The sequence below is a fragment of the Perca fluviatilis genome, chromosome 20 (assembly GCF_010015445.1).
Source record: "Perca fluviatilis chromosome 20, GENO_Pfluv_1.0, whole genome shotgun sequence".
In the NCBI taxonomy this organism is placed as follows: Eukaryota; Metazoa; Chordata; class Actinopteri; order Perciformes; family Percidae; genus Perca; species Perca fluviatilis.
The window spans coordinates 7,007,713-7,019,373 of record NC_053131.1 but is presented as its reverse complement, the minus strand read 5'-3'; the positions used below and the strand labels follow the sequence as shown (position 1 = coordinate 7,019,373).

General features: G+C 37.8%; 1 protein-coding gene and 1 long non-coding RNA gene across 5 annotated transcripts in view; one reads left to right on the top strand and one right to left on the bottom strand.

Moving 5' to 3' along the window:
- Positions 1-977: 977 nt before the first annotated feature.
- Positions 978-11,661, top strand: part of LOC120549533 (neuroblast differentiation-associated protein AHNAK-like) — a 28,763-nt gene continuing 18,079 nt past the window's right edge. The window contains exons 1-3 of one of the 3 annotated variants that reach the window (XM_039786529.1): positions 978-1,470; positions 9,243-9,289; positions 10,189-10,299. In XM_039786529.1, the coding sequence (XP_039642463.1) occupies positions 1,413-1,470; positions 9,243-9,289; positions 10,189-10,299 (216 nt within the window). In that variant the 5' untranslated portion in view covers positions 978-1,412. Of the gene's footprint in view, positions 1,471-7,207; positions 7,213-9,242; positions 9,290-10,188; positions 10,300-11,661 lie in introns of those variants that run through there. The other 2 variants (XM_039786531.1, XM_039786530.1) reach the window with 2 other exon arrangements.
- Positions 1,717-11,661, bottom strand: part of LOC120549536 — a 29,653-nt gene continuing 19,708 nt past the window's right edge. For both annotated transcript variants that reach the window (XR_005637400.1, XR_005637401.1), the window contains 2 exons: positions 10,174-10,264; positions 1,717-1,836 (listed from right to left, as the gene is read on the bottom strand). This is a non-coding gene — a long non-coding RNA (uncharacterized LOC120549536). The remainder of the gene's footprint in view (positions 1,837-10,173; positions 10,265-11,661) is intronic.

Here is an 11,661-nt window from a genome sequence, read left to right as displayed (position 1 = left end):
ATATATATATATATATATATATTTTTTGTTTTTGTTTACTATCACATCAGTCAGGCTGCAAATCATCACGTAGATCCCGTAAATCATCACGTAGATCACTAATTTAGGGCTGTAACTCAGTAACTTGCTTCTTAAGTCCATTAACTGAATCCTTTAAAAAAAAAAAAAAAAAAAAAAAAAAATTTTAAAAAACAAAAAAAAAACAAAAAAATTTTTTTTAAAATATTTTTTTTATTTTTTTTTTTTTTTTTACAATTATATTAGTATAAAAAAAAAGCAGCAAGCACATCCTCACATTTTAGAAGCTGGAGCCAGAGAATAATTTCAGTTGAATGGCTATAGATATTGTTGTCCATTAGTTTTCTGTTAATCGACATTTCAGCACTATATGAATTGAAGTTGACATTTGTGCAGACGTAAATTACAATATCTAATCACAAGGTAACAATGTAAGACAGAGTAACGTAGCATTCTTTTTTCACTGAGAGGTAACTCACAACCTCAGCAGTTTCACTGCTTTCAGGTTGATTCTTTCGGTATTACCACATTGGCATCTACATGTATTTACAGGTTCCACTGTTTATTTATTTATTTATTTTACATGTGGTCACAGTGCAAAATGGATGCCTCATACTGTATGTTACTGAGCTATGAACATGCTTATCTTTGTGACTGGATTCACTCTTTCTAGAGGCCAGGATGAATTGCTGTACTTCGACTTGTCAAACACCTGCTTGTCCTGACCTAAACACCAAACTTTATCAACCTCACAGGTCAGCATGTCATGTCTGAGGCTGTACTCAATGTAACATGCTGTTTTAGTTAGATTTCTCTGGTTTTATGGTTTTCATGCGTTCCCAGCTAAAATCTTCCCTTCCTGTCCACAATGAGCGTCAAATTGAGTCACGGCTCCATGTCAATAAACCATTTCACCCCCTCCCGTCACTGCTGGAACCAGAAGCTGTGATTGTGATTGTGATTGTCCTTGTCCGATTAGGTCGATCAATGAGACTGAACAGAAGAGAAAGGAAGAGGAGGAGGAGGAGAAGTAAAAGAGGGGGAGGGGGGGGGCAGCTCCTCCCATAATTAAGTTAGCGTGCTGCGCTGGAGGTCTATGTTTACTGGGCAGGCGAGGGAGTTTCCTTCACTCAGCGGACAGCTCTGAGCTCAGAAAAGGCAGCAGACAGCTCTCTCACTCTCTCTTCTCTCTCTGGTTATTTCTGCAACTCATCCCTCGCTGCGCTGCGACTAGCGACCTGCACACACACAGGCTGATCCAGGACGAGCTGGGGGGGGGGGGGAGCAACAGCAGCAGCACCACCACCTGCATAACCCTCCACCACCACCCTCCCTCCATCTAAACGGCCCAGGACCTTATCTCTGCTGCTGTCGCTACCACCACCGTTGCCATCATGTGCGACTGTTTCCACCTGGCCTTCCCCAACTGGCACGCCGCCTCCTCGGGGACGGGTGAGCATCGCTCTCTCTGTTCTCCCTGCTCTCTCTGTTCTCTCTGCTCTCTCTGTTCTCACTACTCTCTCTGTTCTCTTTTCCCTCTCTCTATGACTTTGTCTGTGCTGTGTTCCCCTGAGAACTTTCCCTGATTCAGCAGCAGAGTTCAGTAGTGCGGTGGAAGAGATTATGTTTGTGTGTGTTTTGGTGACGATGAGCGACAGTGAGGCGGCTGGTGCTGATGCTGAGTTGTGTCGCTGACCTGCAGTGAGCGCTGGGTGTGTCTGCAGAGTGCAGGGTAGTGTCTGAAGATGTCATCATCGACGATGTCAGGCAGCTTTGCTCTTCTCCTGTTTCCCTCCTGCTGTGTGTTTGAGGCAGAGGCTGAAAGGCAAACAGACTCGGTTACTGAGGCAGTTCAGCAAAGCAGAAATAGTGATAGAGGATAACTTCCTGGGGGTAAACATGAAAAAGGCTACAGAAATGTGGGAACATAACCACTCCCCACTTAAAAAAAACCCAGATATAAGGTGTAAAGCTGCAGTCTTTATGTGAAAGAGGGATGAGCTACTACCTGTAACCTTGCATCACTTTTATTGTAGTAACCTAAAAAACATTTTTGAAAGTTGCAGATGCTGAAAGATCTAAAATCTACGCAATGCATATCTTACTGCTTACTGCTTTCTCTTGGTACATCCCATTTTGAATTTTTCATTATAAACGCAAGGTTGAAGGGAATCAGATAGAAAGTAGTTTGGGAAAATGTATTCAATATTTTTTAATTACATCAAATGGAGGTTGATTATCTGCTGACATGATTTAACATCTCTACGACGCAATGTAAACAAACCATATCTAATCACGTATGTGTGCATAGAACATAGTTAGGTAGTTTGTGTGGAACTGATTGCATGCTATATTAGTAATGATGCTTGTCATCTTGAAGTCTGATGGAAAAAAATGTATGTGTTATTATTTATCACGATGAAAGTTTGAACTGCAAATCTGTAAACAGATATGATTTTAATACACTTTTGCAGACTGGTTTCAAAACATATTTTCTGGAAAAGGTTGCTGTACAGGGGGGTAAATATGGACGGTGCAGGCAGTGCGGTTGAGGCCCGTAGAGGGGGCAGGCCCTCCAAAAGTGCTTTTGGTGGAGAACAGGCCCCCCGGGAGTGATTCAGATTGCCACTTCGCCTGTGTTTAAAGAAGAACTCAGGTTAAATTAAAACTGGTGCCATTTGCTTTATACGCCCTTGAAAAGACAAACCCATCTCTGTCATAGTTTTATTTTTTGGGGGGGTAAAATAGTCGGTAGAAATCTATAACAAATACGATATATATATATATATATATATATATATATATATATATATATATATATATATATATATATACACACTACATAAACTATAAAGAAACACTTTATTAAATAATTCCTAATTTTTTTTATATTTTTGTCAATTAGCATACAGATTAGCAATGATGATTGCTGGGCAATATATATGTTGACGTTGTCCAATGATTTATTCAGTTGTTTGCTTTCAGTGGATGTTTTCCGATACACATGCAACAACTTTATGTACAAATTAACCTCAAAGGTTTCTGCAGGGCAGGAGTTCTTACCGGGGATGAATAAATCAAACTGTAAAACGAGCCAAAGAAAATCGCTGCGTCACCAACATGACAAGTAGATTATATAACGACAGGAGAGTCTTAATGGAATTTATAATGTTTCTCACTGAACTGTACCTAGAAGTACCTGGGAGGAAAATACAGTTTGATAAGTGGACATCATTGTATTATATGTCACATCAAAGACATATTGTTGTATATTGTTTTGGCTGATGTTGAGGCTCAGGTTGATGTTTGCTGTAAAAAGGAGGTGAATCTGCTGTCTGGTAAATTATTCTTTCTATAATACTTTGTGTGTTTCTATGTTGCTCCTTTCCATTTCCCACAGTTCTCCTTATTTACCTCTGCAGCTACTTTTAATTAAATCTGCCTGAAGATGGAGAGGTTTGTGTTGCTGTGAGAGGCTCCAGGCAACGCTCAAGGTCAGAGAGAGAGAGAGATAAGAGAGAGAGGGAGAAAGAAAAAGAAAGACAGAGAGAGAGAGATGAGAGAGAGAGAGAGAGAGAGAGAGAGAGAGAGAGAGAGAGAGAGAGAGAAAGCTTAGTTGACTGCTAGGAAGTGAGCCAGACAGAGGCTGCTCGGCAGTGAAGCCTAAATCAGCTGATCCTGATCCATTACGAACCAGTCAGCCTCAGTCACACAGATCCTGCTCTTTAATCAATATCACACCACTTGAATAGTTTATATGTGTAGCTGATGTCACTCAGTGCAGACCGGCTTCAGTAAAGAGATCTGAGCATTTGGTATTGTTTTTAACCTGCTTGGAGCCTCAGGTGGACATTGCTTTTATTTATTTATTTACATTTCTGACAATGGTTGACCAGCTTGGGTTCTAGGAACTCATATTTAATCAATTTCCATCTGGATTTATATTCTTGTAAGGGAGGACAAGAAACATATTTTAGACTATTATAAGACACTAAGGCCTAGACTAAACGCAGACTAGGGGGACTGGGAGTTACTTGGCATCAGTTGTCAAAAACGTAAGTGTATTAAATGAAACTGTGCGTTATCGGGACCCTTTTTACATGGCTGTGGTTGTTGTCAGTTAACAACCTTGGCAGTAATCTGTCAGAACCTTCAATCAACCATATAATCACGATTAAATCTGAGTCACTTGGTGCGCCAGGCATGCCAGGCAAAACAAACATCAAGGAGGGTTTGCAAACAATTTTTTGGTGTAATTGCATGTTGTAGCAATACCGGCAGATTAGGATACGAATTCCAGAGCTGTGATTAACTCTGTGAGGAAACTCGCTTAAAATTGCAGCAGATTGACAAATTGAAGGCATGCGCTTTTGCAGTCTCATGTTCATATAATCCATGAGAATTCTTTTTTTTTTTTTCTTCACTCAAATCTTATTATAATTTGGATACAAACAAACTGTCATCCAGTAAAAGGATCCTGTGTCTGTCTGTTACACAAAAAAATTAGCAGAATCCAAATCTCAGAGCACAAATAATGAACAGCATTACTTTATATTAGTTTAGGGAAGAGGGGAGTTTCAGGGAGCCTTCCAGGTGATTTTCAACAGAAAACACAAACTGGAGCAGAAGGTGGTTATGTAATAAATGAGCGGAGGAAAATCAACACAATACAGTTAGGCTTTTCTGTCAAGAGTAAATCTACAAACTGATTTATATTTCTACATATGTCATTTTTTACTTGTAAGATCTTTTGACTTGAATCAATGCTAACACAAGCTTCTATGAGAGGTTCACTGTCACAGCATTGTGTTAGGACAGATGAGTTTAAGTGTCCACATCAGTATTGTTTGCAGTCGCAGTAGTTTATAAGCCTCCTTCTTTGTCCCATCAGCACTGAGGGAAGAGCCACACCCTAATCCAGGGCTGCAGTTGTACCTAAATATGAATCATGCAGGATCTGCACCACAAAAGACTTCAGCATATACAGATTGTGCTTATACTGTAAATAAGCAAAATATCACCATTAAAGTCAAATTAGAACATCAGGCAGCGGCTTTATGAATATTGACGATATCTAATCTATGATAAGAAAAAACAAGTTAATAGATCTACTATGTGATTTTATTTTTGACATTATTAGTCAGCAGTGAGAGGTATTATCAGGCCCTCTGCAGCACCCACATGACAAATATTTGAGAAAGGAGTTTCTACATATGTGGTGCCACTAGTTGGCAGGAATACTGGACATCCGCCTGAATTAACTGGTAAATAACATAAGAAATACATCATCCAGTCCAAGCAGGGCCTGAATCCTTCATAAAGATCACTGCACACATTGATGCCATGATTCACTTCTATAGCAGCTGTGTGCTGTAACTGAGACATGGCACATGACAGTTTTCAGCTGCTCAAGTTAATTTACAGTAATGAAAAATCAAATTCTGTAGCTGTAAACACACTTTTATACCAGGTTGTGTAAAACAAGAACATTTCCTCCGAAACTCGTGGAAAACTTTCTTATGAGATGGTTGGACAGTTGAATGTCAATATCTTCAGAAATACCTCTACGTCTTTCCTTTCTTTTCCACTTTACTATTTCAACTATCCTTCAGCAGAGATGGCAAAAGTACTAACTTCCTGTACTCAAGTAGAAGTACAGATACATGTGTTAAAAAATACTCTGGTAAAAGTAGAAGTACTGATTTAACTTCTTTACTCAAGTCAAAGTAACAAACTACAGGCTTGGAAATTTACTTAAAGTATAAAAGTAAAAGTAGCCTTGCAAATGACATTTTTTATGCAAAGCCACCTGGACCACGCTAATGTTACTAGAGTGCAAGCTGAGAAACTTCAGTAGACATGGAAAAAAGGCTCTTCATATGCCATTGCCTAAATTTTAAATGGAAGTCTGCCAATAGACCTAAAACATCACATATATGATTATCGTGACGGAGACTGGGACTCCAGGTTAATAAGATTCTGACTGAGTAGCAAGATATGAATTCAATTGTGATTCTGTGGGAATTCACAGATCCAGTTTCTCTTTTTTTAATCTTCCCCTTAACATTTAAAAGGAATCTACATATATGTGTGTGTGCTCAAATATGGCTTCTGTTAAGAAAATAAAGTATAAAATATTAATTACTAAACAGACATTAATTAAGAAGTTCCCCATACTTTTTTTACAACTAACAGTCATTCTTGATGCCTACTATGTCAAACATCTCTCTCAGATAAGGCCAAGGATGATTGGGAATGTCTTACTGCTTGTCTGCCGAATCTCTGGGATCTCCGTTTTCTTTATTTTCCATCATGTTGTCGTCCACACTACTATGTGCTAAAGTTACTGCCATCAAGCCGCTATGATTTGCTGCAAATCAATGCTGCCGGTGCATCAAATATTCCCATCCAATTAGACTGAATATTGATGACGCGAAAAATAATAACAGTAACTCCGCTGAAATAATTTGAAACTAAAGTAACGAGCCAATTTTGTAAAATGTAAGGAGTAGAAAGTACCGATATTTGTGTTAAAAATGTAAGGAGTAAAAGTAAAAAGTCGGCACAAAAATAAATAGAAAGTAAAGTAAAAATATCTGAAAAATCTACTTGAGTACAGTAACAAAGTATTGGTACTTTGCTTTGGGCTGAATGCTAATATCTGCTGGCTAACATGCTCACATTGACAATAATAGAATGATGCTTTGTGCATGGGTGTGTAAATGAGTTGCAAAATTTTGCTCTGATGTCAAAATCCTATTTATATAAATGTAAACCAAAAGTTACAAGGTTTTGAGATTAAGTCGGTTAGGTCGTTTTAATTGTTCCTTTTCTAGTTCTTTTGTTATTTTAGTAAAGTAAGTAAACAGTCAAAAATGGAGGAGCTGTTTAAGATGGTCTTCCTCCTCATTAATGAATCAAGAAAACGTAGCGGGGAGTGATATCAATTAATGAGAAATGTTTTTTTAAGGGATATATGGTGCAATGTCTGTAAACCAAAGTCAACATGAGGACTTAATTCAGTTTGGGATTGAAAGAAGTTCAGACAAGGTATGACTGCAACCTAAAAGTGTCCCGCCTCCTTTGTCAATCTGAGACTGAACAAATCACTTTTTCCACTTTGGCAGTCACACTCGCACCAGGAATGTTAAAGGGCAGTTTATTTTCAGGAGTTAAAGAAAATAACAGCAGCAGGTAGGTGAGTTCTTTGGTTCCACATAATGAGAGGTTTTTGTTTTTGTTAGTCATATCTGGTCTGAAAGAGATGGATTGTAATGAGAAGGGTGGTGCAGGCAGCTGTAGAGACTTCATTATTGTATTTCACAACACGTCTAGACTGTGGTGCGTTCGGAGTTCACAACGAATCTACTTTTCTGTCAGATACATGTTCTCTGTGTTATTTCTGATCCTGTGGTGTCAGGCCAATATATGTCTACAATGACAGTGCAGGTTGTGTTTCAGGCATATTTTCAGTGTCAGAGCTATAATGTCATCTGATAGCTCCTTGAACTTTCTTGAATTATCAACCTTGAGGCAGCAACACACCCTGAAACAGTAGGAGGTTGTTATACCATTAGTATTTTGCCTTAACAGTCTTCTAACACACTTACACAGGCAGTCAGAGCTCTTCACATGACATACATTAGAGCAGTGGGTTTCTATGTGGTGGTTTGTTGAGAAACTATGGTGCTGCAGTATTGCAAAATTGTTATGTCACTTTTTAAAAATGCAACACTTTTTCAGGGTTTAAAATAAATATTTAACCCAAAAAAGTTCTGCATCAAATACTTATCAGAAGAGTTTGAAAAGTTTGTTTTCAAATTAATTCACAGAATGTTTGCTATTTTAATACAGACAATTTTGAGACAGAGTTTTGACAGCAATAAATATAAAAACCTCTCAAATTACTGATAAAATGCTGATTATATCGCAAACATGTTTTTTTTCCTCTAGTAAATTACTTTTTGTGTAACCCTCACTCACTGTCTTCTTATTATTGACATGCTGAGCATACACGTGAATATCCGAGCGGTTAGTAACGCTGCATAAGTATTTAGAATTTTTATTTGATGTTTTTTATATTGTTTTTGTTCTGATTGGTCACTGATTAACTTTACTTTTGTAAATGCTTTTGGGAACTCTGTTACTGTGAAAGAATTTTACTACAACTCTTTCTATGCAGCATTGCAAGTTATGGGACTTGATGCAAACATTATACATTTTCCTTCAATTTCCTGATTTGAGTTGAGGAGTTTAGTACTTCAGTAAGACTTACAAAGACATCAGTCTTAGTCCTACACCTTATCAGCTGTCCCTCGATACAAAAAGATTAATCAGATGCTTAACATTTTATCTGTAAATAATTAGATTCTCCATGTAGAGTGCAACCACATTTATTCAATATTTATTTCGACAGCATGACATCCGCTAATTGATGGCCTTTTGATGATATGAATTTATTAGCCAATGAGGTTTATAAACCTCAGAAAATGTTTAGGACACAGCAACACTATTTCTCCACAATCATCAAGCCTTGATTTATGCAAACTTTTATATTTGGGAATTTGCTATTTTCTATCTTAATCAAAAAATCTACTAACAAATGGACTACATCCCTTGGTCCTGATAAAATGGCGTGAAGGGGGGAACGTTTAAAATGGATTCAAATCAAGTAGAGGTTAGGCATCAGAGCAGGTAATAATAATAATGTGAGTAACCATATTCATTTGGAGTCAGACTTTTCCTTTTGGCAGCCTTGAGGGGCTGTGCTGGGAGTCTTATCTGTGGATCAATACAGTGGATCACTTAACAGACAAAGGAGACAGAGTGTCCCTGGGGGAATTATTGCCAGGAAGAACTCTAAATAAGATCATCATCAGCGCCAGTGTCTTTCTGAGCCTCAAAACAACTTTCAGGAGTCAGACTGGGTGAAAGTTTCAGTTTACTGCCTAAAATATAGAAATGCTGATAAACACAAGTGCTGAACTTTTGTTTTTTGTGTATTTACATTTTCTGCAAATTCTGTGTTGCATTCCGCTTGATATTTTTTACAGTGTTCTCTTCATACTTATATAATTTACTACAATAAATCAAGTAATTACATACTTAATATTGTTTAACGAAGCTCTATTATTTACTAAAATACTATTATAAAAAGCAGTTGTCAAATCGGATGTTATTTTGGTATTTATGTTTTGTCTATTTCTGTGTTTTCTTGTGAACAGCTGGTCGAAGGCTGAGAGCACCAGAGCCTGGTACAGAGGACGATTCAGTGAGTGACTTCACTGTGACAGTAAAATTTATATTTTATATTATGTCTGTCTGTTTGATTTCTTCATCAGTCACTAAAGGTTTGAGTCTCGGCTTCAATCAACAGAAAAACAGTATGTTAAAACTGAAAACATGTTATACACATATATACACTAGGGATGTCCCGATCAATTGTCTTTACCTAGTCTGATACGACACTTCTGTGTGTCTGACACATTCAAATAACAGCTGTAGCCTTCTAAATTTGGCACAGCTTACTTTCCTTGAGCTACTTGATCCGAAGGTTCAAAACTATTAAGTTGATACGTTTCAAAAATACTGATACGATATGAATAAAAGTCGACGTCCATATTTATCATTCTAATGTTAGAATGCCATTTTAGCATTAATCACAAAGTACAGCTGAGAATAACAGGATTTCAGTCAGTTTTAGAAATTTACTCACATGAACTGTTTGACGTGGTGGTGTTACTAGGTGAAAATCAGGATCACCAAAGTCATTGGTATTAATCCAATACAATAATCACTGTACCAAATTATATGAGAATAAAAACAATTCATTTTTAGATATGTTGCTCTGGACCAAAGTGTTGGACTGAAGGACCGGCCAACATTGCCATCCCAGGAACACTACTAATGTGACAATTGTTAAATGCCAAACACCCAGTTAATGCAGCTTTGGCATAACAAGTTGTTATCACACAATTTGTGAGCCATGTTTTCTGCAGGTGCAGCTACATGACAGCTACATTTTTCAGGTGGCTAAAGAAGAGAATAAGATGAAAAGTTGTCTGACTAAAAGTGACTCCACTTTCACGATAGCTCTTAGAAATGATACAACTGTTTGGGTAAAAAGACCATGTGACTGTTTTGATGCTGACTGACCTTGTGTCCACGCAGACATGTGACGAGCCATCTCAGTTCACAGAGAGAGAGAGACCGCGCCCTCAAGGATCGTCTCCCGTCGAGGAGTATCCTGAAAGTGAAAAATACACCGACAGTGACAAAGAGGTACAGAGCATCAACACACCACTGTGTTACACAACAAACCAGCTTACAGGGAGAAATCATGTCAAAGCAATAAATCAGAGAACGTGTTGACATGCTCTTCAATAACCTGGATATGCACTAAAATATAAAGATGATTAAGAAACCAGGTTTCTCCAACAAATATCACTGGCTTTCTCTTAATCTCTCACCTCAACTGGGGAAACTGGGTTTATTGGTTATTTAAATACTTGTAAGCCCACTGGGTCATTCAATAGTCTATTTGGGATTCAACAGTCTATTTTGTTTAGGCCGTAAACAAATGAAGCTAGAAAAAGAAGCTTGTGAGAAAAAGAAGCAAGCTTGTGTATTCGGCTCATTAATGCTAACACATACTGTAACTATTGGTGTCCTAAAATCAAATTATAAGAAGCATCTGTAATGACTATAACAAAGTGAAATTGAAGAAGATTGTGATTGGATTGTATCAGTGTCTGGTCCACATGAAACTCTGCTCACACACGCAAATTCTACTATTAGTTTATAATAATGGTAACTATACAAAAGTGACCAGAAATGTCCCAAACTGTGTTTTACTGAATGCTCTTTACTAAATGTATATAGGGCCCACCCACTGGGGACAATTAAAACATACGTCGCGATTACTGTGATGTCGTAATCACAATGTGTACACATGGTGGTGTAAACAGATGTATGTGTAATTAAGCTTGGTATGTTGCCGTGTTTGGCTGCTACCTTAAAAACTAAAACTTTGGTAGAGGAAAATGTTTTGCTGCTGGCTCTTTTGCTTTCTTCACAAGCTTAAAGCAGCTGCAGCCTCCGAGGAAACATAGCTTGCTGTTGTTGTACACAGCCTGCTGAGCAGTGGAGGGGATTTTCTGATGCCTGAACTGTTCCATCAATTTAATAATTTGTTCTCTCAAATTAAGGTGTTATTAAATTATCACCTTTCATCCATTAATTATTTCCCCGTCACTCTCACAATGGAGAGCTTGTACGTCGTACAAACTTCATTTATTTTGATCATGGCTCTGTATTTGTGCCCAGTCAACACAGTGTGGTGTAAGATAGACTCTCTGTTTTGCTTACTGTTGCATATATAATATTAATTCAGACTCTAAGCTACTGCCATGTATGAATGTATGTCTACAGTGTATTACACGGTGGCTGACAGGGGCAAACACCCTGCAATTTAAGAAAACACATGCAAATAGACCATTCACAAGCAAATTAAGAAAACACCTACATTAATTTGACAACGCAGAATTTAGTAAACACGCTGCAAATACACACAACACAACCAAATATATAAACACGATGCAAATACAGAAACGATGCAAATGAAAACAAACCCTGAAAACAAAT